Here is a 22,833-nt window from a genome sequence, read left to right as displayed (position 1 = left end):
TTGGTATAAACAAATAGTGTTTTTTTTTTTTTTACCTGTCACAGTAAAGTTTATTATGAAAACAGGCTGGCGTGGGGATAAGGGGGCAGACAAGTACATATAGGTTGGGTGGCTCAGGTGAAATAGTGCGGCTTCTTCACATTGATGCCATACTTGCTGAGGGCAGGGGTCAAGTCCTCCATGGTTAGAGTGTACTTACGGTCCTTCCTCTTGCTTCGGGAGCTGCCAGAGGCTGTGCCCTTCATTTTGCAGTGCGTCGTTGGCAATATCTGAGATGAATTTCTGGGCATTTAGGGAGATGAGCCAAATTATGTGACGGTCTGAGGCCTCAAAGCCAGCGCGATTCAGGTAGTAACCAGTCACTGCATCTGGGATCGTAGGCATGTAATCCTCCAGCTGCATCAGAAGTCCACCAGCGGCGTGCTGGATACCACCGGCTTCACGTCTCCGTTGGCCGCAGCAGCACATAAACCCCGTTAGACCTGCCCCATCCGGGGCGCCCACCGACGCCAGAGCTGGAGGAGAAGCAGCGCTGTGACGAGTGGAGGGCCCAGGGCCCGGCTGGGTTGGCCTTCCCCGCCGGACTGGCGGAGCCCAGGCCAGGGTGCTCCGGCCCCTCACCCACCCCGCGCCGCTCAGCCAGCTCCCAGCCCGCACTGCCACCGGTCCTGCGCCCCGGGCCGCGGCTCCAGCCCCAGACCCACCTGCCGTCCCCTCAGGGCTGGCCTTGTTCTCCGCTGCGCTGGCCGAGACCGTGGTGGCCGGCCCGAGGCAGCGCAGGCTGGGGCCGCCTCGGGGGTCCGAGCCGGAGCCTTTATTTTAAAAAATATATTTGTATTGATTCAGAGAGGAAGGGAGAGGAAGAGACAGAGAGAGAAACATCAATGATGAGAGGGAATCATTGATTGGCTGCCTTCTGCACGCCCCTTACTGGGGATCGAGCCCGCAACCTGGGCATATGCCCCTGACTGGAATGGAACCCTGGACCCCTTAGTCCGCAGGCCAGCTCTCTATACACTGAACCAAACGAGCCAGGACCATATAGGAGTTTTAATAACTATTTTGACTCACATTATAGTAGTTGTATTATAAGAAATGAAGATGTTTCCAAACTAAGACAAAAAAATTAAAAAACAATATATTGATACTTAGAATGTTTCTGTGACTTTATCTCTGGGGAAGCCAAAAGTAAATGCCACTTGTATTACTTTCATAAAATGAGTAGAGAGCTGATTTGTGATTGCCTAGACCAGTGGTCGGCAAACCGCAGCTTGCGAGCCACATGCGGCTCTTCGGCCCCTTGAGTGTGGCTCTAACACAGTGATGGCGAGCCTATGACACGTGTGTCAGAGGTGACACGCGAACTCATTTTTTTGGTTGATTTTTCTTTGTTAAATGGCATTTAAGTATATAAAATAAATGTCAAAAATATGTTTTACTATGGTTGCAAATGTCAAAAAATTTCTATATGTGACACGGCACCAGAGTTAAGTTAGGGTTTTTCAAAATGCTGACATGCCAAGCTCAAAAGGTTCGCCATCATTGCTCTAACACAAAATACCACGTGCGGGCACACACGCACAGTGCAATTGAAACTTTAGAGAATTTTTATTTGAAGTGGAGAATGAGTACGCAGATCTTCTGCTGCACATAACAAGGTACGTTGGTTATCAAGAGGAAACGTCTCGAAATGTTTCGCTTCCTTATTAACAGAAATTAAAGCATTTCTCCTTGAGAAGGGTGTTCACTATCCAGAACTAATGAACGATCAGTGGATCCAAAAATTTTATTTCATGGTAGACGTTACTTCTCATCTAAATCAGCTTAATCGTAACCTACAGGGGAAAGGAAACACAATTTTTTCCATGTTAGAAGAAGTTATTTCATTTGAAAACAAATTATCTCTTTTTGCTCAAGATTTTGAAAGAGAAACTTTGATTGACTTTCCAAGCCTGTTGAAACATCGCCAAGAAAATAATTCTGATATTGACATTTGCTATTTCAAAACAACACTTTTAAATATGAGGGAAGCTTTTCTCAACAGGTTTCAGGAATTCAGAAACAGTAAAATGATGTTAGCCTTTGTTAGAAAACCTCTCAATGCTACTGTAACAGAATTAAATTTTTCTCCCTTTAATATTGACATTGGCAGCTTTGAAATGCAGTTGCTGGATTTAAAAAACAAAACTGTGGAGCTCGAAATTTGAATGTCTTTGTGCTGATATAGAAATATTGGAGAAAAACAAATGTGAACTTAGTTCACAGCATAAGTGATCTGCTTTGAAAGACCTGGAGAAGGAAGATATGTTGATTTTTAACACCTGGAATAGTATTCCTGACTCATATAATCAACTGAAAAAACTAGCATTTGCTGTTCTTTCCTTATTCGGGTCTACATATTTATGTGAACAATCACTTTCAAGCATGAACCTTATCAAAAGTAAATTGAGAAGTCGTCTTATTGATGAGAACCTGGAATCGTGCCTAAAATTAAAAACAACAACATACAACCTGACTTAACCCAAACTTTCTAAGGAGATGCAAGGCCATTGTTCACATTAGTGTTTGTCAGTCATTGTCATGATTTGATTTTATGGATATTGTAAGGTAAATTGTAAGGGATTTAATTTTATCAACAAATAATATCGTTACTAAGTATGATATCAAGTTTTATTCAACATACCTATAGTTTAACTAAGACTTAAAACTTGTTGAATTTGTTATAAGATTATTGATAAAATTAAATTCCCTTTAATATTTGTAGAGCTGTAATGATATACTCTTTTTAAAAAAATATATTTTATTGATTTTTTACAGAGAGGAAGGGAGAGGGATAGAGAGTTAGAAACGTCAATGAGAGAAACATCGATCAGCTGCCTCTTGCATACCCCCTACTGGGGATGTGCCCACAACCAAGGTACATGCCTTTGACTGGAATCGAACCTGGGACCCTTCAGTCCGCAGGCTGACACTCTATCCACTGAGCCAAACCGATTAGGGCTGTAATGATACACTCTTAGTTCATTTCTGATACTGGTAAACTATGGTTTTACCTTAATCAGTCTTGCTAGAATTAAAAACTTATCAATTCTCTATCACTTGTATCTTTTCTGTTTTTTATTATTTTTTTCCTCTTTGTGATATAATTTGCTCTTCTTTTTCCAACTTCTTAAGAGAAAACAACATTAATGTTTAACCTTCTTTTCTACTGGAAAATATTTAAAGCTATATATTTCCTTCTAAGCACTGCTTTTTCTTAGCACCTTCTAAGCATCTTCTCAGTGCAGAGATTATAATATCATATTTGGTATATTGTATTTTTGTTTTCCATCAGTTCAGAATAATTTCTAATTTTCCTTATGGTATTGTTCTTTGACTCATGGCTTATTTAGAAGTGTGTGTGTTTAATTTCCATATATTTGGTACTTTTCTAGGTCTATTATTTTTACTGATACCTAATTTCATTTATGTTAGAGAACATACTTTGTAAAATTTTAATCTTGGTAGTTAATTGACACTTATTTTTTAGGCCAAGATATACCTTCCCTTGATGAATGTTCCATGTATACTTGAAAATAATGTTGGGTGTAATCTATATATATAAAGAAGTAATATGCTAATTGGTTCTAAGGGTATCCCAGTCACAACTGTTAAACAAGATGCGTGAGCACAGGTGCTCGTGGGCGGGGACTTGCGACAGCAGGATATGAGGCTGCCGCCAGGGGCAGCCCCCCCCCACGAAGGCACGCCCCGTCCCACGGTCCGCCCAGCCTAGCAAGGGGGCGTCAGGACGGGGGCGGGGCCTCAGTGGAGAGCTCTCAGCACTCCTGCACTGGGGTCTGAAGGCACGGAGAAGAAGGGAGAGCAGATGGGCAGTTAGGGGGATTAGGCCAGGAGGGGAGAGCAGTTAGGGGCATCAGTTAGGCAGGCAGGTGAGCACTTAGGGCCTAGTGGTTCTGGATTACGAGAGGGATCCCAAATTGGAGAGTGAGCAGGCCAGGATGAGGGACCCCCCTCCCCCGCATGCACAAATTTCGTGCACCGGGCCTCTAGTGTTCTATAAATGTCACTTCTGTGTTAATTGTGTCAAGGTGATTGATATTGGTGAATAATGGTTCTGAAAAGATGCCCTTGACTGATCCTCAGAATCTGTGAATATCTTACTTTATATGGTAGAAGGATCTTACTTTATATGATGAGATTTATCTGGAGGGCTCAGTATTCATAGTGTCCTTATAAAAAAGAGTCAAGGAGGTCACAGCAGAAAAGAGATGGGAAAGTGGAAGCAGAGGTTGGAATGATTGCACTGAAAATGGAGGAAGGGGGCTATGAGCCAAGGAATGCTGACAATTTCTGCAACCTGGGAAAAAGGAAACAAATTGTCCCCTAAAGTTTCCAGAAGGGGTGCAGCCCTACCAACAACTTGATCTTTGCTTAGTGAAACTGATTTCAAATTTCTGGCCTCCAGAACTGTGATGGAATAAATTTTTGTTGTTTTAGACTACCCAGTGTGGTAATTTGTTATATAGTAGCCTCAGTAAACTAATACAGAATGTGCTACCAGAGCATGTGGGATGCTGCCCTAACAAATAGCTGAAAATGTGGAAGTTGATTTAGAATGCGATACTGGATAAAAAGCTTGAATAATATTGAGAAATATGATTTTTTGAACACACACTCAGTAGAAATGTAGATGTTAAAGCTTGCAAGGGGAGCTCATAAAGGAAATGAGCACCTTAGAGAAAACCTATATATAGTCATAGAGAATATTGAAGTCTTTATGAAAAGACTTGGGAAGAAATATGGATATTTAAAAGCACAGTTGGTGAGGATTCTAAAGGAAAGGAGGACAGTGGAATCTTGCTACATAGTGGCAGGAAGCTTAGCTGAATTGTATGTCCTACAGTGATTGGAAAACAGAACTTGTAAGTGATGAACTTGGATTTTTATTAGGCTAACAAGATTTTTTAGCAATGTGTGGAAGGTTTGGCTTGGTTTCTTGCTTTTTATAGTAAAACTAGAGGCCTGGTGCATGACATTTGTGCATGGGGGAGGGGTGCCCCCCCTCAGCCCAGCCTGCACCCTCTCCAACCCAGGACCCCTTGGGGGATGTCTGACTCCTCGGGATCAGGCGTAAACCGGCAGTCAGACATCCCTCTCACAATCCAGGACCACTGGCTCCTAACAGCTAACATGCCAGCCTGCCTGATCGCCCTAATTGCCCCCCATGCTGGCCTGTCACCGCAAACTGCGCCCCTGCCAGCCTAGTTGCCCCCAACTGCCCCACCCCACCGACCTGGTTGCCCCCAAACCCGTCGGCCTGGTCGCCCTTCACTGACCCCCCTGTTGGCCTGGTCGCAGCCTGCTGCTCGGTCGTTTGGGTGCCCCTCAATGACCACCCTGCCTTCCTGGACGCCCCATGCAGCCTGCTGATCAGTTGTTTGGGTGCCCCTCCCTGACCCCCCTGCCGGCCTGGTCACCCCACGCAGCCTGTTCGGTCTTCCGTTTGGTTGTGATGGTTGCTTAGGCTTTTAATATATATAGATGTGAGAGGGAAGAGATACACTGAAGAAGGAACTGTTTAGAAAAAAGAAACCAGGTGGACTTAATTTGGAAAATTCTGAGCCTATCCAGATTGTAAAAGACCCTAAACTTAGGAGGTTTTCTACCAGAAAGCATGGTCTGGAGAGAAAGCCAATGATGTATCAGAGCAGGCCTTTGATGTAGTGCCTTGGAAAGATTAAAATGTCAGAGTATTCAGTCACGCAGAGAGCTCTTTAAAGAGAGTAGGCATTTAACTCTTTCAGCAGGCAGTTAACCTTATTTAGATTTAGTGTGTAGGTCCTGGATTCTGTGTGAGTTATAGTTCAACGACAGTTTTCTTTGCTAAATCCTTGCAATGCTCTTCTGGTCGGCTTTATTTTTCTGCCTCCACTGGATCTTCTGTTCAATACCTGCAGGTGCTGCCTGGACTCCTCAGTGATCTTGGGTGGGAAGTTCCAGAAATGGTGACCTGTGGTCACTGCCACTGCAGTAGATTGGGCCTGAAGCTGCTCCAGGTGTGGAGCAGAGGCACTGCTAATCCTTCGGTAGTCTAGCCCCACTGACACTGCAGTGGATTTGGCCCACTGCTCTTCAGGTGTGGAGTGCTGGGGATTGGTTCCTGGCTGGCTTTTGCTAACATTGCTACTGCAGCCACTGAGGGTCACTCCTGCCCCAGGTGTCAGGTAGGGACACAGCTGACACTTGCTGCAGTGGTTCTGGCTGATTCTGCAGGTATGGAGTGGGAGACTAGCCAACCTTGCTGTAGGTTTGGGGAGAAGGACAGGTCCCTGGCTTTTCTGGCACCCAGTGCAGAATATATCTATACTAATAATCTATACTAGCAAAAGGGTAATATGCTAATTAGACCAGATAGACTGGACATCCTTCCTGACAAAGCTGGGGCCTGGGCGAAGCCACCCATGGTTCTGGGTGCCTGTGGCTGGCCAGGGCAAAGCCGGCCTGGGTCCCGGGTGCCTGCAGCTGGCCAGAGGGAGGGAAGCCGGCTCGGGTCCCGGGTCCCTGCGGCCAACCGAAGGGGGATGCTTGGGTCCCGCGTGCCAGAGGAAAGCCGGTGCCGGTAGCCAGGGGAAGGAAGGCCTACTCTTACACGAATATTCGTGCATCGGCCCTCTAATAAGAAAACTCAGGGAACTCATTGTGATGTTAATCCTCAATCTTGAGGTCCCCAAGCAATCTGCCCTCTTCTTTCCACCTTTTAGGGTCATTTTATGATTATCTCTTAAAATACTTCCAAGGCATTTAATTGTACAGGGAAGAGAAAAGTGAGTCTGTGCCACCTTGTCCTGGAATTAAAAGGATACCAGTATTTTTTTGCCATTTTCTAATGTCTGAACCTATTTCTACATACAAAATCTGTACATGTAATATAACATTTCAGAATTCTTCCTTTGTGTACCTGTATTTTTGTTAATGTTATCCATCAGTAAGCCCATTAGTTATGCAATTTATCCTTTTGTATTGATTAATATACAGTGGGGCCTTGACTTACGAGTGTCCCGACTAACGAGTTTTTTGAGATACGAGCCGTCTCTTGGCCGATTTTTTGCTTTGAGTTGCAAGCTAAAATTTGGGTTACGAGCCAGCTTCAGATACCCCACTGCTAGTTGGCGCAGCCAACGTCACAGTGAACGCCACAACATCAGCCCAGCATCACATATCTCACTCGTTCACTTTAAGGTTTGACATACGAGTAATTTGAGTTACGAGCTCCGTCACATAACGAATTAAACTCGTAAGTCTAGGCCCCAGTGTATACAGATATTTTAAATACTGAAAATTCTCAACCAAATCATGGGCAAGGTTACAGTTCCAAGTTTAAAACAAAACCCAGTGACTAGAAGAGCAATTTGAAATTTAATCAGTGCTCCTGACTAAATAGTGAAGTATATTTAGCATGTTTTAAAAATTCTTATTGGTACACCGGTTAAAAATCGCTAACTTAGATGTTTGTTTTTCCTTCCTTCCATTTAAGCTGGGAAGTTAAGTTGTACTATCATTATTTTTATTTCTTTGAAGTATTTTTTAAAATTCATTTTTACAAAAACAGCAGTCATTATCATTAGCTATTGAAATACATATAATTTAATATATGTTTTGCCATCTGTATGCGAGGCTATTTTGAGAAAAGTTTCTAAGTTAAATTTTACCTGTCATCAGTTTTATGTGGAAGAAGACAATTCCTAACCCTCCCCTCATCTGCCTTTACCTTTCCCAATTAACAGGTTGCAAATTCAGAGACTCTGAATTTGGATAAGAACCCAGTTAATAGTCTAGATGAAAGAAAGGCTCCTGTGAACTCTGGACCTTCTAACCCTTCAGAAAAAGCAATTGAAAAGATCGATTTGTCACAGGATCGTGATGAGGCTGTTTCTGAAAGGTAGGCATTTCCACATAAATGCATAAACTTACTTATCTAAATAGATGTTTGTAAACATGTACCCTTTTGTCAGTTAAGCATAAAATAGCTTAAAGCTTCATATTTTATATTAAAAAATTTGTTTATTATGAAGGAATTGAATTGGTTCTCCAAAGCTTTTATTGTTGTTTTATACTAAGTAAAACTTGCAATTGGTTAGGTGTCAGGTTTTATTGTGATGCTTTCTATGTTTCCTATGGTGACTGGATGGTCAACTGGAGCACTTAAGTAGTTTCCAATGCTATACTTGAAAAAGACAAGGCCTTATGAAACAGTGGTTTAAAAAGAATTAAACAGAGGAGTAAGACTAGGGAAAAGTGCCTAAAATTAAACATGTTGAAAGTATTATGATAACTTCAAATTAGAGTGAATAGGTGAAATTACTTGCATAATTGAGTCACAGAGTGGATGAGACACCTTATCTTCAATCTAGTCTAAAAGATTTGGGCTCAGAGAGAAGTACTTTAGTTTAACAAAGAAACATGATTAGTGATTCTGGCCTGGATTTTCAAACGGGTAGGGGTGCATTTTAATTAATTATTTTCTCTTCACTAGTGATTCTTAACTGTTTGGATCTTTATAATATTACTGGTTTATACTTGACATTTATTCCTTAAAATGTCTTAAGGTTTTGTTTTTATATGTTAAATTATACCTCAGCTTTTAAAAAGGGGAAGCTATATAACCAAATTAAATGATGGCCTTTGTTTGAAGAACACACCCTTTGCTCCAAATAACTATTCATACAGTACTGATCTATACTATTAGAAGTAAATTCTTCATGTTTGGCAATAAACATGCAGATTTGACTCTTTGGGGGGGGAAACTAATATTCCCCAGGATGTTGAGGCCCACATTTTACTTTAAAGCCAAGAAGCTGCTGTGAAAAAGGCACTTATTTGTTAGTGAAGGCAGGAGTCACATTTCAGTGAGTCTTTGTGGTTTCCATTTGTTGACACGTGTTAAACCTCATAAAGTGACAAAAAAGAAAAATGCTGATAAATGAAAAAAATGAAGACAAGACACCATTAAAAAATAGCATTTATTGACTAATATGTCAAATTTATCCATGGATTATATCTATCATATGAAAAATACACCTTAGCTCTACCATAATGAGTAAAGAACCTACAGTTTATGAAACTGTTTTAGGCAGCACTCTCAGCTCTTGGAAAGTGTGAGAATAGGTGACACAAATGTGTAACTTGACCCTGATGGATGAGTTCAGGGTTGAGTTTTATAACACACTAGAGGCCCAGTGCATGAAATTCATGCACGGGCGGGGGGACCCCTCCGACCAGCCTGCACCCTCTCCAATCCAGGACCCTTCGGGAGATGTCCAAATGCTGGTTTAGGCCCGATCCTGGCGATTGGGCCTAAACCGGCAGTCGGACATCCCTCTCACAATCCTGGACTGCTGGCTCCTAATCGCTCACCTGTCTGCCTAACTGGTTGTTCCTACCTGCCCCCCTGCCCGCCTTGTCACCCCCAACTATCTCCCTGCTGGCCTGGTCATCCCCAACTCCCCCCCCCCTCCCCCACTGCCAGCCTGGTCGCCCCTCACGACCCCCCCCGCCGGCCTGGTTGCCCCATGCAGCCTGCTGTTCAGTCGTTTGGTCATTCCTCACTAACCCTCATGCCAACCTGGTCACCCCACACAGCCTGCTGTTCAGTTGTTTCATTGTCCCTCACTAACCCACCAGCCTGGTCGCCCCACACAGCCTGCTTATTCAGTTGTTTGGTGGTCCCTCACTAACCCCCCTGCCAGCCTGGTCATAGGCAGCCATCTTGTGAGGGTGTGAGGGTTAATTTGTATATTACCTCTTCATTATATAGGATTTAAGGAAGAAACACCATCAATTTTAAACTACAGCATATCCTTAAATAACAGCATTTCATTTAACCATTTCCTTATTATGTTAACAAGATGCTGTAAAAATTTAATTTTGTTTATATCAGTTAGCCTATTGTAAAATTGGTTTTGTTACAGTTTTTTGCTTAAAGTCACAAAACCTATTGATGATTTTAAGAGGACTTACTGTATTCCAAAGAATAAAAAAGAGGGAATATTCTTCAGTTCATTTTATGAGACTAGATACTAAAATCTAGTATTACTGTGATAATTTTACAGAAATGGAAAATTATAGTCCACTTTTACCCATGAAATAAATGCAGATATTCTAAACAAGATACTAGTAAACCAAGATCAGCAATCCATAGAAGTTGAGTTTGTCCCAGGAATACTGGTTCAAAAACAAAAAATTAATGTAATTTGCCAAGAGAAGAATAATAAGTTTACAATAAATATAGGAAAAAGAGCGTCTACAAAAACCCTAAAACAAATCTGATGGTGAAATATTGGGAATATTTCATTGGGATACAAAATAAAGCAATGCTTGCTGTCACCACTTCTAACATTATACCAGATATCTTGCCTTATGCAACAATGCAAAAAAAAATTTTAAATTAAAAAGGATTCAAAAAGAAGGAACAATACATATTACTATTTTGGGATGATTCAGTGTATGTATGTAGGAAATCCAAAGGCATTTACAGTTAAATTATTAGGATTAAGATTTTAGCAAGATTGCTATACTCAAATGTATAAGTAATCATTTGTGTTACTATATATCAGATATAAACAATTAGTAAATGAAATTTTTAAGAATGCCAATGGCACCAACTAAATAAGGTACCTAGAAATACATTTAATAAGACATGTAGTGACTGAAGAAATTGACAGAACTTAGATATTAAAGAAAAAAATGGAGAAAGTGTGTTTATGGTTTGGACAACGTAGTATTATAAAATGTTTTTACTTCTGTTTAATTTATAGAATACCATTTCGATCAGTTTTTCAGTGTGTAATTTTGTGGAACTTGACAAGCTGATTTGATTCTAAAATGTATATGTAAATGCAATAGGTTAAGAGGCCAAGATATCCTTTAAGTAGAGAACAAAATGGAAGGAATTGCCATCAGATGTCAGAACATTACAAAACTGCTGTAATTAGGATATTGTTATATTGGTAAGTATAGGATAATGTGATATTGCCAAGTAGAGTAGTGCAGCAGAGTCTAGAAACCTATCATATACATGTATGTATGTGATGGCGATTATTTGGCAGATCATTTGGGAAATGATTGTCTTTCAGTAAATGGAGTTGTTAATTTGCTATTCATGTTGGGTGAAATATAAAGGAATGTCTTCATGAACTTCAAATAAGATTTCTTAAGACACAAGTACCCTTGGTGCATAAAAGTAAATGATCAATTTTACCATTTTAAAATTAGAAACTTCTTTTATTCAAAAGGCATGATAAAGATAATGAGAAGACAAGCCATCAAGTAAAAGATGCTACTCATAGCACATATAACCTGTATAGGATTAGTACTCAGGAGATTATATATATGTGTGTGTGTGTGTGTATGTATATATATATATATGTGTATATATATATATATATATATATATATATATATATAACTTCAACATATCAATGAGTAAAAGCAGATAATACACAAGGAAAAATGGACAAAAGTCTTATACATCTACTTCACAAAGAGGAATTCCAGATGGACAGTAAACATATGAAAGATGCTCTCTTCATTGGTAATTTGGGGAAATAGAGATTGAAAACATATTTTGATACCATTTCCTTTCAGGTGAGGAAAGGTAAAACACTTTAAAATCTAACAATACCAGATATAGGTGAGATTTTGAAATAAAAGGAATTGGTTTTATTTAATACTAGAGGCCCAGTACACGAATTCATGCACCAGTGGGGTCCCTCATCCTGGCCTGTGGGATCGGGCCGAAACCAGCTCTCTTGACATTCCCTGAGGGTTCCCAGATTGTGAGAGGGTGCAGTCCAGGCCAAGGGACCCACCAGTGCACAATTGGGGCCAGGGAGGGACGCGGGAGGTTGGCCAGCTGAGGAGGTACCGAGGGAGGGCTGCAGTGTGTGTCCAACCCATCTGTCTCACTCAGTCCCAATCAGGTATACCCCAGCAGCAAGCTAACCTACTGGTTGGAGCGACTCCCCCATGGTGGTCAGTGCACGTCATAGCGAGTGGTTGAGCAGCCTTAGCATACTATTAGCATATTATGGTTTGATTGGTTGAATGGACAACCAGACACTTAGTATATTAGGCTTTTATTATGTAGGATTTTGTTGTTGGGTGAGTAAATTGGTATAGTATTTTTAAGGGGGGGAGCATTATCTAGAAATACTGAAAACTAGAGGCCCGGTGCACAAATTCGTGCACCTGCGGGGTCCCTCGGCCTGGCTTATGGGATCGGGCCAAAACCGGATCTCCGACATCCTCCGAGGGATCCCAGATTGTGAGAAGGCACAGACCAGGCCTAGGGATCCCACCGGTGCACAAACGGGGCCGGGGAGGGATGTGGGAAATTAGCCAGCCGGGGAGGGACCATGGGAAGGTTTCAGGTGTGTCTCACTCAGTCCTGATTGGCCAGACTCCAGCAGCAAGCTAACCTACCAGTCGGAGTGTCTACCCTCTGGTGGTCAGTATACATCATAGAGATTGGTCGACTGCCCCCTGGTGATCAGTGCACGTCATAGAGAGCTGTTGAGCAGCCTTAGCATATCATTAGCATGTTAGGCTTTGATCGGATGACCAGATACTTAGCATATTAGGCTTTTATTATATAGGATTCTAGCAGTTCCATCACTTGATATGTACCTTAGTTAGGGACATGTACACATATGCAATAGGATACACACACACACACACACACACACACTAATGTTTATTAGCAGCATTTTCAATAATAGTTAAAAGCTGGCAGGGAAAAAAATGTCCATCACATTCTAAAAGAAAAATAAATTGCAGTAAGTTATGTAGTGGGATTCTGTATATTATAAAAATGAAAGAACTGCAGTCACATGCAACAGTATAAAGTTTCTCCCACAAAACATTATTGAAAAGCAGATATGAAAGAATAATATGATTTCATTCAAATGAAATTCAAAAATAGCCAGGGAAATACACATATCACTTAGGGATCCAGAGAATAAAACAAGAAAATATCAGAAATGCTATTTTTGGAGGAGATTTTGATACAAGCATACAGATTTCTGAAGTGCTGATAATTTCAAATGTATTTACCTGAGTGGTGGCTATGTGGGTGCTAGTTTTATTTATTAAACTGAACATGTTCTTTAAAAAAAAAACATTTTTATTGATATTAGAGAAGAAGGGAGAGGGATTGATAGAAACATTGATGAGAGAGAAACATCGATTGGCTGTCCCCTGCATAGACTCCCTATTAGGAATCTAGCCTGCTACTCAGGCATGTGCCCTGACCAGGAATCAATCAAGTGACCTTCTTTTTTTTATTTAAGAATTTTTGTGAGTTTGAGCCAAATGGACGACAATTGCCAGGAAGCAGTATCTCAATGGATTGGGAAAATGCTCCATAGAATGGTGTCCTCTCATCTATATTTATAGATTGCAAAGGAAGGGACATAGGTAGGTTACATGAAATCTATTGGTGATAGATAAGAGAGGCAGGAGAAAGTAAAGCAGGGAAACCCCTGGGATTGGATAAAAAATAAAATGATAGACACATACTTAGGTGGGTACAGGAACAGTTAATATGTTAAAAATGAAGGAGTTTGTGATATCTGTCCTGGCACCTGGACACATTAGGTTCATGACTTCTTGGTTCTCGAGTCAATGCTCACTACTGAATCACACCTCCTGGGTATTTTTAATTCAATTTGAAAGTAATTATTAGTTAGGGAATTTAGATTATTTATGTTTTACATAATCTTACTTATATATGTAAGTTTATAACTACAGTCTTACTCTTTGTTTTCTATTTGTCCCATCTATTTTATGGCCCTTTCTCCCTATGTGTGTTTGTCTCTATTTTAGAATTATATGGATTTTTTTTATCTTTTCCCCATTACCTTGTTAATTATACATCTTTAATTGTTTCTTGAGAAGTTATCCTAAAGATCATGAAATGGATTCTTGATTCTAATATTAGAGTCTAATATGAATTACTACTTTCACCATTTTGTACACAATTCTTACTAACCTTAGAATACTTCAGCTCAACTTACTACACCTCATTCTTTGAGTTTTCAAGCATTTATTTTACATTATTTTAAATCTCACAAAAAATACTAAAGATAATAAGAAGACAGGCCATTCTTATTATTATTCTTATTTGTTTTTTTCTTTTTTTGTTGAGACAATGTGGAGATTCGGCATGGTCGCTGGCTTGACTTTGGAGTAAGGGAGAGAATATAAATAAGTGAGAGGGAAGGGTTTGGACGTGTGTGTGTGTGTGTGTGTGTGTGTGTGTGTGTGTGTGTGTGTGTGTAACAGATCTCACAGGTGTCTCTGAGACAGGCTGAAAGGCTCACTTGCAGAAAGAACCCCTGCTACCACCACAGGCACTCCCCAGGCAGATGTGGCTCTAGCTTGGAAATCTTGCTATCTTGAAGAAGGGGGTGCGCAATGGCTAGGAGTGTGTGTGATTGAATTTTGGGGGAGAGGTCGGTGTGATTGGATTTTTTGTTGCTTGCTTGTTTTATGACCCTTTTTCTTCCTTTTTTTTTATTGCAATCTCTAATTTCTTTCCTTTGATTCTGTTCTTCTTACAGTTATTATTATTATTATTTTGTTGTTTTCTCTTTTTTTCATTTCTTTTGCATTTTACTTATCTGTATCTTAATATACCCATTTTTACTATGTTTTAATCTCATTATTTCACTTCTTTTGTTTCCTCTTTTTTCTCCTGTACAAGTTTTTTTTAGCTTCCTCCTTACTTCAATATAGTCATCTTTTTGGCTTCTTCTTTCTCCCCTTTTCTTTTCTTTTTTTTTTTTTAATATATTTTATTGATTTTTTTATACAGAAGAAGGGAGAGGGACAGAGAGTTAGGAACATCGATGAGAGAGATCGATCAGCTGCCTTCTGCACACCCCACACTGGGGATGTGCCCACAACCAAGGTACATGCCCTTGACCGGAATCGAACCTGGGACCCTTGAGTCCGTAGGCCGACGCTCTAGCCACTGAGCCAAACCAGTTCGGCTCTCCCCTTTTCTTTATATCCCCTCTGAGTCTTTGGTTGTGTGTCTTTTAGTATTCTTTTTATTTTTTCTTTGCTTGTTTTTCTCTTCTTTTTCCTTTGTAGTCTTTCCTGTTGTTACTGCATTGAGTAGTTTGATATTTGTGGTGTTTTTGTTTTGGACCTGTTGTGTCTTACTTCGTTTTGTCAGCACCCATATAACAGCTGGCACAACGACGTAGGGGTTGAACCTCAGTTGCAGTAAGTTGAAGGAGAAATCCTTCCCATGAACAGGATATCAATAATGAAATCCCAATTACAACAGAAGAGCCCAAATAACACACACAAAGGGCATTCCTAGAGCATCCAGCTCAGGTGAACAAAGAGCCTGCACCACTAGACATCTCAAGACACTTTCTGTATTAGGCCAGCACACAAATACTGGGAGGCATAACAAGTCTATCTAATACAAAGAAGCAAGTACAAAGATACAGCTAAAATAGATACACAAAGAAACAACCGCCAAATGAGAGAAAAGAAGGAATCTCCAGAAAAATAAATACATGAAATGCTGGTGAGTAAGCTATCAGACATAGAGTTCAAAGCAATGGTTATAAAGATGCTTGAGGAACTTAGTGCAAATTACAACAGTTTGAAAAAGGAAGTAGGGTCCACGAATAAGAACCAGACAGAAATAAAGAATAATTTATCTGATATCAAGAACATATTATAAGGTATTAAAAGTAGATTGTTTGAAGATCGAATCAGATTGGGAAGACAGGTAGAAATAAATACCCAACTAGAGTAGCAAATAGAAAAAATAATTAAAAAGCACGAAGATAGCTTAATGGAGCTCTGGGATAACATGAAATGTAACAACACCCACATTATAGGAATACTACAAGGGAAAATGGGTGAACAAGTAACCGAAAACCTGTTTAAGGAAACAATGACAGAAAAGTTCTCCAACCTGGTGAAGGAAAATGTCACACAAGTTCAGTAGGCCTGGAGAACCCCAATCAAGATGTACCAAGAGACCCACACCTAGATCATAATTAACACATTGTGGACCGTTAGTTTTATTGCTATCTACCCAGTGGCCAGATAAGTTTCTATTGAACGAGTACAAAAAATGTTTTACATTAATATTAAAGACACACTTTAAAATTAAATACGCTTTGCATTTTCAAGTTATTACATGTTCTTACAAGCTAATATCTCTTTATAGAGTTCTTGTGATTGGCCACAAGCCTTAGAACAGAAAACACAAGAATTCTTGTGATCCATTCTCAATGTGTTAAAATGGCAAATGTCTCTTAAAGGCAGAAAGAGACAGAAAATTACCTACAAAGGGGTTCCCATTAGCATGTCAGCTAACTTCTCAATAGATATACTTCAGGCCAAGGGAGTGGTATAAAGTACTGAACGTAATGAAAAGCAAGGGTATCATTTAAAATTGAAGGAGAAATAAAAAACTTAAAGAAAAAAAGGGTAAAGGAGTACGTTACCATAAAACCAGCAATGCAAGAAATGTTGAGACTATTTTAAGAAGAAGAAAAGGGGAATCATAGGCATAAAGAAAATAAAAATGGCAACAAATAAATATGTATCAATAATAACCTTAAATGTAAATGGATTAAATGCTCTAGTCAAAAGACAAAGGGTGACTGAATGAATAAGAAAACATGACCCATATATATGCTGTCTCCAATAGACTTATAAAGCAGTAGATAAATCAAACAACTTTTCAATCCAATAGAGAATGGAGCAGAATGGAGGCTGATTGCAATCTTTGTAAGACAAGGTCTATTCTGATTTTTCCCTATCTCTATAATATAACCTTTCAAGAGTTGCATCGAGAAGCCTGGGGTATTTCCTGTGTCTTCCCCTCTATTGCTGGTCTTGTATTTCAATTTTTATCTCCCCTGTATAGTTCACTGTGACTTCAGCCACTTTCTGGTTGGCTTCTTAGATTCCTAAATGGCTTTACAAGAGCCTTAAGAGGAATACTAGTGGCAAGTGTCTCATCTACTTCTCTATGCCCTCCTTTCTGGGATCTTAGTTCCTTTCCTTAGGTCCTGGCTTCCACCACAGCATTGTAATCTCTTCAACCAGATCTTTCCATTTTCCTTTTGCTAGAGAAAAATTTTAATATAGCTTTTCAAATTGTTCAAGTGTGTCAAGGAGGTAAAGATACAGCATGACAATTCTACATACAAAGTTTCCCTATACATATATATACGTTATTTTAAATTTTTAGAAAATGATATGTTAATTGTTTTGTCTGGTAGCCCAAGTATTGAAGGAATTAAAACCATTACTAACTTTCTATCTGTAATAATGGTTGGAGTTAGATGTTTATGCATTTTTCTTTTTAGAAAGTGAAAGGCAGTAACAGCTGAGCTAAAGAAGTTAATAGGAGAGAAAGCTTATGGACCAGAACACATATTTTATAAAGAAGGATATTGCTTAAATACGAAAAAAATATCTTTAAGTACAGTCATTTCCAAAGATGAAAAGTAAATGTCAAGGTCTAAGGCACCCAAGAGCAGACCACTTCCCCAATATTGATTGAATGAATGAAGCATTAATATTGTCTAAAAAAATAAGTCTTGCATTGAATTTCTCATGAAGAAATGTTTACAGAAATACAAAGGAGAAAGGTTACCTGAGGCTGTGCCTCCCCGCCCAGAGGATCTCGATGGGGTAACTGAGGCTGCCCTTCCCCCCTCCCCGCCTCGCAGGGCTTGACAGGATTTCAGACTGCGACCCTTGTTTGGCAGGCTTGATAGGGAATTTCAGGCTGTGTCCCCTGGCCAGCAGGGCTTGACAAGGGACCTCAGTCTGTGCCCCCAGCACCGGGACAGGGTACTTCAGGCCACTCCTTCTGCCTGGCAGGGCTTGATGGGGGACCTCAAGCCGCACCACCTGTCCTGGCACTGGGCTGAGGGACCTTAGTCCGTGCCCCTGCCTGGTGGGGCTTAACGGGGGCCCTGAGGCTGCGCCCTCCGCCCGGTGGATCTTGACAAGGGTTGGACCAGCTGGATCTGGGACTCACGTAATTTTAAGGCGCTGCAGGTGTGCAGGGACTTGACTCTGGGTCCTGCAGGGCACCCCAGACTCTGATAGGAGGAAGATTTTCATGTACATTTTACTAATTTTCTTTCATCTCTGACACTTCTATTATAAAGAAAGGACAAATAGCAATATTAAAATATTTCCTCTAATTAATCCCCTTTTAATGTGCATGAATTTCATCCACCAGGCCACTAGTTACATATATAAAGGAACAACAGATCAGCTGTAACCATAAATTTACAAACTAAAAGACATCTCTACAGTATAGAAATGGAGAAACATCACTAAAACATTAAAAGAAAAACTGTTCATTCAAATTTCTATACTCGGTGAAAATATATTTCAGACATGTAGAGGATAAAAGGATTTATCGCACTAAAAAAAGGTGAAGAGAATATGTCAGCAGCAGACCTGCACTACAATGTTAAAGGAGCCCAGCCAGAATGGCTTAGTGGTTGAGCTTCGACCTATGAACCAGGAGGTCACAGTTCTGTTTCTAATCAGGACATAAGCCTGGGTTGCGGGCTCAATCCCTATTTGGGGCACAAGCAGAAGGCAGCCATTCTCCATCTCTCTTCCACTCTGGATCAATCCTGTATAATAAAAGTGTAATGTGCTAATTAGACCAGACATCCTTTCAGACGAAGCCAGGGTCCCGGGTGCCAGAGGAAAGCCGGTGCTGGCAGCCGGGGTAACGAAGGCCTAATCTTGCATGAATTTCGTGCATCGGGCATCATTTAAAATAATATCAAAGAACTAGAGGCCCGGTGCACGAATTCATGCATGGGTGGGGTCCCTCTAGGTGGCCTGCAGGGATCGAGCCGAAACCCGCAGTCCAATGCCACCTACATTTCCTACCTACTGCTCCCGCTCATCCCAGCCCCACTGTGCCTGCCGCGCAGGCTGGCACCTAATCAGTCCCGATTGGGAGCAGCTTGCACTGGCACAGCAGCTCTCATCAGCCATGAGCCCTGCGTCTGGCGCCTTTCCCAGGGGAGTGGCCTGCGGGATCAGGCTGAAACCAGCTCTCTAACATCCCCCAAGGGGTCCTGGATTTCGAGAGGGCGCAGTTCAGGCTGAGGGACCCCACTGGTGCACGATTGAGCTGGGGTGGGACTGTAGGAGGGCTCCAGGGCTGGACACCAGCAGCAAGTTAACCTACCAGTTGGAGCATCTGCCCCTGGTGGTCAGTGTATGTAATAGCAACTGGTCAACCAGTTGATGTCCCCTGGTGGTCAGTGCATGTCATAGCAAGCGGTTGAGTATCCTTAGCATATCATTACCATATCACTCTTTGATTCGTTGTTTGGTTCTCCCATTCAGTCTGTTTGTATATTACCCTTTTATTATACACTAAAGGCCTGGTGCACAAAAATTTGTGCAATTGGGAGGGTCCCTCAGCCCGGCCTATGCCCTCTTGCAGTCTGTGACCCCTCGGGGGGTGACCACCTGCTGGCTTAGGTCCACCCCCCTGGGGGATCGGGCCCAAGATGGCAGTCAGACTTCCCTCTGGCAGCCCGGCAGCCCGGCAGCCCTCGGGGGATGTCCACTTACCAGCAGGGAGCAGACCTAAGCTGCAGTCGGACATCCTTAGTGATGCTGAGGAGGTGGGAGAGGCTCCCGCCAGCACTGTTGTGCTGGCAGCGATCAGCCTGGTTTGTGGCTGAGCAGAGCTCCCCCTGTAGGAGCACACTGACCACCAGGGGACAGCTCCTGCATTGAGCGTCTGCCCCCTGATGGTCAGTGTGTCATAGCAATCAGTCATTCCCAGTCATTTTGCTGTTAGGGTCAATTTGCATATTACCCCTTTATTATATAGGATAGAGGCCTGGTGCACGGGTGGGGGCTGGGTAGTTTGCCCTGAAGGGTGTCCTGGATCAGGGTCGGGGTCCCGCTGGGGTGCCTGGCCAGCCTGGGTGAGGGGCTGAGGGCCGTTTTCAGGCTGGCCAAGCCCCCGGGCGACAGAAGCTCCCAGCCTCTCCTTTTTCCTTTTTATTTTTATTCTGGGGTTTATTTACCTTGTATAATTGAAACTTTGTAGCCTTGAGTGGAGCTCAGAGCCGGCCATGGTGGGCGGGCGGGAAGCTTGGCTTCCTCCATCACCAGGGGCAACCCAAGCCTCCTGCTCACTCCAGCTCCGTGGCCACAGCCAGCTGAAAGCAGGTATCTGGGGTTTCTTTATCTTCTATAATTGAAACTTTGTTGCCTTGAGTAGAGCTCAGAGCCTGCCGTGGCAGATGGGAGGCTTGGCTTCCTCCATCACTAAGGTAACCAAGCCTCCTGTTTGCTCCAGCTCCGTGGCTGCCGGCCGCCATCTTGGTTGGGTTAATTTGCATATAGTCGCTCTGATTAACTGGTGGACGTGGCTTAAGGTGTAGCGAAGGTACAGTCAATTTGCATGTTTGTCTTTTATTAGTGTAGATAGGAATAAAATTGCCAATTCATCTATAAACCTCACTTCAAAACTACAAAGTAGCTTCAGGTTTCTGGTCCAGCATATAAAGGAGTAGTTACCACTCTATTTTAACAATAATTGAAAAGCTGAATAAACTGAAAGTATCAACTCTTCTTAGATTCATCAGAGAAGTAGGGTCGCAGGGCAAACTACTGCCCCCCATATTGGAGAGACAAACAGGCAGAAACATAATCACAACCTACTGGAATTGGAACAGAAACCTCCTTGAGATCTAGTGTGGAGGTACGAAAATCTAAAACTCTGGGGGTTGGAGGACAGTTATAGGGGGACCCCACAGTCTTGTGAGTTTAACCTCCAATAGGTCTCCAAGTCTATCCAGTGAATATTGGAGAAAAACCCTCTCATGTTTCCCACAGGTGGAAGGTAAAAGGAACTTTTTGGAAGACCCCAGCCAGAGGTCTGTCTTAACACGGCCTGCTCATAGGAAAAACTATTATCAGAGCTTAACCTACCTAGGAGAAAGGAAATACCCTACTTCTGCTCCCTGTAGCCTTCTACATGAAGGAAGGAAAATACCCAACTCTAATCCCCTCTAGTGAAACTATCACCTCAGGACAGGTTGGGAGGGATTGAGGGAGAATAATGAAGTTCATGTTACTGGACACAGACTCACCAAGAGACGGAAACCCAATGATGGAACTAGTAGAATATTTCCCATCCCCCCACATCTTACTACTACATTACTAAAGGCCTGTTTCTAAATAGTACAATGTTATATATGAATGTGGACTTGCATTAGTTGTAAAAGTATGTGTATTGCAAACTCTAGAGCACCCACTCGAAAAGAAGTGTAATTGATATGTGAAGAAAGGAGAGAAAATGGAATATCAAATGGAGTTTTAGTTATAATTGCCAAAACTTGGAAACAACCAAGATGTCTTTCAGTAGGTGAATGGATGGACAACCTGTGGTACATTTAGACAATGGAATATTAATAGTGTGTTAACAAAAAGAAAGAAATGAGCTATCAAGCTTTGAAAAGACATGCATATTACTAAGTGAAGCTAAACTGAGAAATCTACATACTGTATGATTCCAACATATGACATTTTAAAAAGGCTAAACTACGGAGACAATAAAAAGATCAGATGTTGGAGAAAGATGAATAGTCAGAGCATGGGGTTTTTAGGGCAGTGAAACTATTCTGTATGATACTTTAATGATGGATACATGTCATTATACATAGGTCAAACCTATAGAATGTACAACATTAAGAGTGAACCTTGCCCTAGCCGGTCTTGCTCAGTGGATAGAACGTCAGCTTGTGGACCAAAGGGTCCCGTGTTTGATTCCAGTCAAGGGCACATATCTTGGTTGGAGGCTCCTTCCTAGTCCAGGCCCTGGTTGGGCTTATGCAGGAGGCAACAAATTAATGTGTTTCTCTCACATCGATGTTTCCCTCTGTCTTCTACTCTCCCTAAAAATCGATGGAAAAATATCCTTGTGTGAGGATTAATAACAAAAAAGAAAAATGAAAGGAAAAAAAAAGTGAACCTTATTGTAAACTATGGACTTTGGGTGATAATGATGTTTCAGTGTAGGTTCATCAGCTGTAACAAGCATACCACTTTGGTACAGGATTTTGATAGTGTAGGAGGGTGGGGAGGAAGAGTATAAGGGAACTCTAAGAACTTTTCACTCACTTTTGCTATAAACCTAATCTGCTTTTTAAAAGTTTATTAATTTTTAAAGTATAAAATATAGCTGAGAGAAATTATAGAAGACCTAAATATATAGTGAGTTACAGCATGTTCACAAATCAGAAAATTCTTTGTCACTTCACCCAAATTGTACTGTACATTCTAAGTAATCTCAATCAAAATCCTGGCATCATTTTTTATAGAAAGTAACAATCCCGTTGAAAACTTACATGAAATGGAAAAAACATAGATGATGAAAACAATGTTATAAAAGAAAAACAGCCCTAACTGGTTTGGCTCAGTGGATAAAGCATCGGCCTGCAGACTGAGGGGTCCCAGGTTCGATTCCGGTCAAGGGCATGTACCTTGGTTGCAGGCATCCCCAATGGAGAGTGTGCAGGAGGCAGCTGAATTGATGTTTCTCATCAATGTTTCTAGCTTTCTATCCCTCTTCCTTTCTCTCTGTAAAAAAAAATCGATAAAATATAAAAAAAAGAAAGTTAGATGACTTAAACTACCTCAGTTCAAGTCTTAATTTCAAATTATAGTAATTAAGACAATGGTGTTGGATTAGGATAGATCAATGGACAGATTAGAAAGTATACTTAT

General features: G+C 41.2%; 1 protein-coding gene and 1 pseudogene across 2 annotated transcripts in view; one reads left to right on the top strand and one right to left on the bottom strand.

Moving 5' to 3' along the window:
• The window catches only part of ATF7IP2 (activating transcription factor 7 interacting protein 2), a 116,982-nt gene that overhangs the window by 69,460 nt on the left and 24,689 nt on the right, over positions 1–22,833 (top strand). For both annotated transcript variants that reach the window (XM_070411562.1, XM_070411561.1), the window contains one exon: positions 7,788–7,942. In XM_070411562.1, coding sequence (XP_070267663.1) covers positions 7,788–7,942 — 155 coding nt within the window. The remainder of the gene's footprint in view (positions 1–7,787; positions 7,943–22,833) is intronic.
• LOC139008395 (transcription initiation factor TFIID subunit 10 pseudogene) lies at positions 20–5,153 on the bottom strand (annotated as a pseudogene).

This window comes from Myotis yumanensis, unplaced genomic scaffold (genome assembly GCF_028538775.1).
Source record: "Myotis yumanensis isolate MYYU_CA2020_CCGP unplaced genomic scaffold, mMyoYum1.0.hap1 SCAF_4, whole genome shotgun sequence".
NCBI classification, from domain to species: Eukaryota; Metazoa; Chordata; class Mammalia; order Chiroptera; family Vespertilionidae; genus Myotis; species Myotis yumanensis.
The sequence above is the reverse complement of the archived record's forward strand: the minus strand, read 5'-3'. Positions and strand labels throughout refer to the sequence as shown.